General features: G+C 42.3%; 1 protein-coding gene across 1 annotated transcript in view; it reads right to left on the bottom strand.

Annotated features, from left to right (window-relative positions):
* Positions 1-4997, bottom strand: part of CAGE1 (cancer antigen 1) — a 77500-nt gene that overhangs the window by 41480 nt on the left and 31023 nt on the right. Inside the window, 1 exon segment of the mRNA XM_014447398.2 lies at positions 3866-3970. Within this exon segment, the coding sequence (XP_014302884.2) occupies positions 3866-3970 (105 nt within the window).

Genomic DNA, 4997 nt, shown 5'->3' with positions numbered 1-4997 from the left:
CCGAGCTCAAAAGGTTCACCATCACTGCTCTAGAGCAATGGTTCTCAACCTTCCTAATGCCGCGACCCTTTAATACAGTTCATTTTGTAGTGACCCCCAATTTCATTGTTACAAATTGAACATAATTAAAGCATAGTGATTAATCACAAAAACAATATGTAATTATATATGTGTTTTCCAATGGTCTTAGGTGACCCCTGTGAAAGGGTTGTTCAACTCCCAAAGGGGTCTCGACCCACAGTTTGAGAACTGCTGCTCTAGAGACTGCCTCTGCCTACAGACTGATAAGATTCCAACTTGAATTGCTCACCCCCCTTCCCCGCCAGGCAATTGTTCTCAGGTGTGGCAAGAGTTTTTTCAACAGGGTCGGCAGTTGCTACTGCCTGGAGGCTACTTATTTTTAATCTCTTAAGTGGCCTCAGGGCAAGGTGTTTCCAATAGCACGTGTCAACTGTCTTCCCCCCAGGCAAGGTAGATGTCTATGTGGGAAAGATGTCCTCCACTGTGTGAGGGAATGACTCAGCCCAGGAAACTTGGGGTCTCTGCCTTCTGAGTTCTAGCCCCCAAATCCCCAGTCATGGCTTCTGCCCTCACAGCTCCAGTCTACTTCACAGTCCCACTGCTGGCACAAGGTGGGTGGCTCCACAGGGAATTTTGTGCATTGGCCCTTTAAGAGGGTTCCTGAGTTTTCAGCTATTACTTTCTGGCAGATAGCACCCCACTGCTTTTCACAGCCAGATGTTATGTGGGTACCCTCCTCAGTTTTGATGCTTTCTGCTGGGGGCCCAGCTTGGGTATTAGATGAAAGAGTTCTCAGTGGCAACTCCCCCCGCCCCCCAACTGTGATATCTCTCCAGAACTTCAGTTGCCGTCTGTGGGCACCCAGCCAGCTCTTTCGTGCCTCTGTCCCTCCTACCAGTCTCTATGTGGTCTCCACTTTTAGTCCTCAGGTGTCAGGGTTCTCTCCTGTGAGTTTTCTGTTGATTATCCAGTAAGTTTTTCTGTATTTTAGTTATAATACCAGTTTATTCCTGGGAGCATCCACTTACTCTGCTGCCATTTTTAATTTTCTCCAAATTAGGGATTTTAGAGCCTCACTATTCAAACAACCGGCAGCTTGTTAGAAAACCACTGGTCTAGAGAAAAAGAGGTTTTCTATAGTAGGAAGGGCATTAGATATGCAGTGAACATTGAGTACGGGTCCAGTGCTGCTCCCTAATGATCTGGATGACTAAGTATAAGCCATGCAGCCTTCCTGGGTAGGCAGGCTCTGGAGACAGACCACAAATATCTGTTTTTAAAATATATTTTTATTGATTTCATAGAGGAAAGGAAAGGGAGAGAGATAGAAACATCAATGATGAGAGAGAAACACTGATTGGCTGCCTCCTGCATGCCCCCTACTGGGGATCAAGTCTGTAACCCTGGCATATGCCCTTGACTAGAATCGAACCCAGGACCCATCAGTTTGCAGGCCGACACTCTATCTACTGAGCCAAACTGGCTAGGGCTCACAAATATCTTTTTATAGTGGGTTTGTTCAAATCAGGATATACACAGGTCTCACATGCTGCATTTGGTTGATTCGTCTCTAATCGCCTTTAGTCTATAATAGCTATTCCTCCCCCTCTCTTTCCTCATGCCAATTGTTTACTGGTTAGAATTTTTCACATTCAGGGTCTGTTTTCATGGTGTCATTTAATGTCTCTTTATCCACTGTTGACTGGTAGCTAAGTCTAGCAGCTGGCTTTCAGATCCAGTGCTTTGGTGAGACTACTTCAGAGATGCTGTGTGCATCCTCCTGCATCAGGTTAGGAGGCCCAGGTTTGCTTGTCTCACCTCTAGTGGGGTTGAAATTAATCAGCAGGCTCAGGTGTTTGTCTGTTTGACCCATTCATTAAATGCTCCCTGTCAGTCTTAAACTTAAGGTTTTTGCAGCCATTATAACAGCCTAGATTCCTTATTTTACTCAGGGATGCAAAACATAATTTTATAAATGCATCTTTTCTTCTGTTTTCAATGAAGAACTCTCTCCCTCATTGATTATTTATGAGATAGTTTGTACAAGAAAGACTGGGGCACATTTTAAAAGTGACACAGTATGTCTGACTCTCCCATTTGTGCCCTTTTTCTCATTCCAGCTTCCCAGTGCTGGAAAGATGAAGGTCCACTCTCATCTCATTTATGTCGGAAGCACAGAACTGCTAATGAATGACAGAATTTACTGAGTGCTCTCCACTTATATCCCTATGCTCAAATTTTACGTCTTCAAGGGCCAACTCCATCCCCTTCACAAAGTCTTCCATGATTCTCTGACGTGGCCATCATCTGTTTCTCCTCTGAATTCCAGTCATCTCACAAACAACATCCTCTTAGATGTGAGTCACTGTATCTCTTTTCAAGAAACTTTTCCTTTACTCTTTGTAAATAATTATTTATGTATTTTATTTTCTTGCCTAGATTCCTTCGAAGCAGGGGCTACGTTGGACTTAGCTTTCTATCTCCACAGTGACTAGCATTTAACCTTTTGTGGAAAGTCAATAATTACTCATTTAATGAAAAAAATTAATTAATTAGAAAAGAAGAAAATTTTAAGCCTTCACAGCAATGGATGTTTTCTTCTTTTAAAGGTGAGTGGAGCTCTCTTGGGTCCTCTCTTCCAAGATGACCAAGAAAAGAAGGAACAACGGTCATGCCAAAAAGGGCCACAGCCTTGTGCAGCCTTTTCACTGCACCAACTTTGCTTAAATGTGTGCCCAAGGACAAGGCCATTAGGAAGTTCAGCATTCCAGACACAGTCGGGGCCTCAGCCACAGCCTTTAGGGGCATTTCCAAAGCCAGTGTCCTCACACCTAATCTTTTCCTAAGCTGTATGTGAAACTCCACCGCTGTGTGAGCTGTGCCATTCACAGCAAGGTGGTCAGGAATCCTTCTCCTGAAGCCCGGAAGGACTGAACATTTTTTACCCCAATTTAGACCTTTGGATGCTGCCCCATGACCTCTACCTAAGCCCATGTAAGGGGCTAAAGCCTAAGGACCGAAGATATATTCTCTGGAAAAGAGGGTAGGGGTTTGTCAAGGGCGGGGGGGAAAAAAAAAAGGGACACTTATGTAATACCCTTTGTAATACTTTAAGCGAAAAAAAAAAATTAATTGCTATTAAAAATAAATTATGTTGATGAACCGCCTTTTCATCATAGTGGGATACACTGGGATTGTAACTCTATAACTATCTAGCTACCAAGATCTTATTTTCATTTTCTTCTAACATATTTTCCTGTTTTATCTGCCTTTATTTTTTACAACTTTATTGAGATATAATTGACATATAACATTGTGTAAGTTTAAGGTATATAATTCCTTTTGATATACTTATATACTGCAAAATGTTTAACACCATTCCATTAGCTAACACCTCCATTAAGTTACATAATTACTATTTCTTTTCAGTGATGCCTTTATCTTTAGATGCCATCTAAAGTAAACTATGAGTGCTATTTCCCTAAGCACCCCTTAATCATGGTTGTTGTAAACAGCTATTGGTATAAGGATGGTGGTAGCATATGCAACAATATAAATAAGTTTCATTCACTATAAAAAATTGCACATATCTTTTGATTTTACATTTTGAAAGAAATTAATTTGATTAGTCTTAACAGAAATCAGATGGGACATTATGTAAAATTTCAAAACCTGAAAATGGAAAATTCAATTGTATACTTTCTGGGTAAATAATACTGCCACAATGCCAGTGTGTGACCATTTTAATAAGCAAATTTTTTGTAGGCTGACAATTTCTTAAACTTGTTAATAAAATGGTATTATGTATAAGAATGATAGCAAAGCAACAAAAAGTTTTTCTTACCAAGATATTAAGCTCTTCATTTAGACTGTGGTACTTATCCAGTTTGGCTCCCAATAAGGTAGGATCTCTGACATTCTTGGTTTCATTTGAATCAAAGTCTGTAACCTGAGATTAAATATTTGTGCTCACTTCCAATACTTTCACAATCCTTTGAGTATTTGAAAATAAATACTTTATTAGTGAAATAAAGAGATTTTCAGGGACTAGAATAAAAGAAGCATTTACAGCTAGAAGGAGTTAAACAAATTTACCAAGAGAATATACAAATGTGAAATTGCATTTTTATATGGTAAAGACAGTACATAGTAAATGTTAAACTCACGTCAATAACCTGATCTTGAAATGCTTTTTCATTAGCAATTAACTCTCTAAAAGTTGCAATTCTTTCTTTATGTTTCTGTAGCTAAGAAAAAAAGCATTTTGTATTTCAGAGAATGAGAAGAAATAAAACTATATTCTATAACATCTATATATATAAAAGGCTAAGCGACCAGCCAACTGGAATGACTGGCCGACTGGCTGATAGGTAAGACATGCACTGACCACCAGGGGACAGATGCTCAATGTAGGAGCTGCTGAGCAACAGCAACTTTGCAGAGTGCCCTCTCGTACTCTGGGACCCCCTCAAGGGATGTCGGAGAGCCAGTTTTGGCCTGATCTCCGCAGACCAGGCCGAGGGACCCCCACCTGCTGGAGGGAACCCACTCACTCTGCAGATGCCCTTCGAGCCGAGGCACCACCCCAGGTGCAGCTGGCTGGGGAGGGACCGTAGGAGGCTGGATCCAGGGCGTGTCCGGCCCATCTCGCCCAATCCCACCCCACCTTCTAATTAATTTCCTTTCAATGTGCACAAATCTGTGCACTGGGCCTCAAGTCTATACTAATAAAAATGTAATATGCTAATTAGACCAGGAGACCTTCTGGAGACCTCTCGGACATCCTTCCGGACAAAGCTGGGGGCTTGGCCAGCCTGTAAACCAGCCCCTGCAAATGGCCCTCAGCCCCCTTGCCCAGGCTGGCCACACCCCCAGCAGGAACCCTCAGCCCGATGGGGGCGTGGCCAGCCTGCAAACGGCCCTCAGCCTCTCACCCAGGCTGACTATACCCCCCAGTGAGAACCCTCACTCTGATG

This window comes from Myotis lucifugus, unplaced genomic scaffold, assembly GCF_000147115.1.
Source record: "Myotis lucifugus unplaced genomic scaffold, Myoluc2.0 scaffold_650, whole genome shotgun sequence".
Taxonomy (NCBI): domain Eukaryota; kingdom Metazoa; phylum Chordata; class Mammalia; order Chiroptera; family Vespertilionidae; genus Myotis; species Myotis lucifugus.
This window is presented reverse-complemented; position numbering and strand designations above follow the sequence as displayed.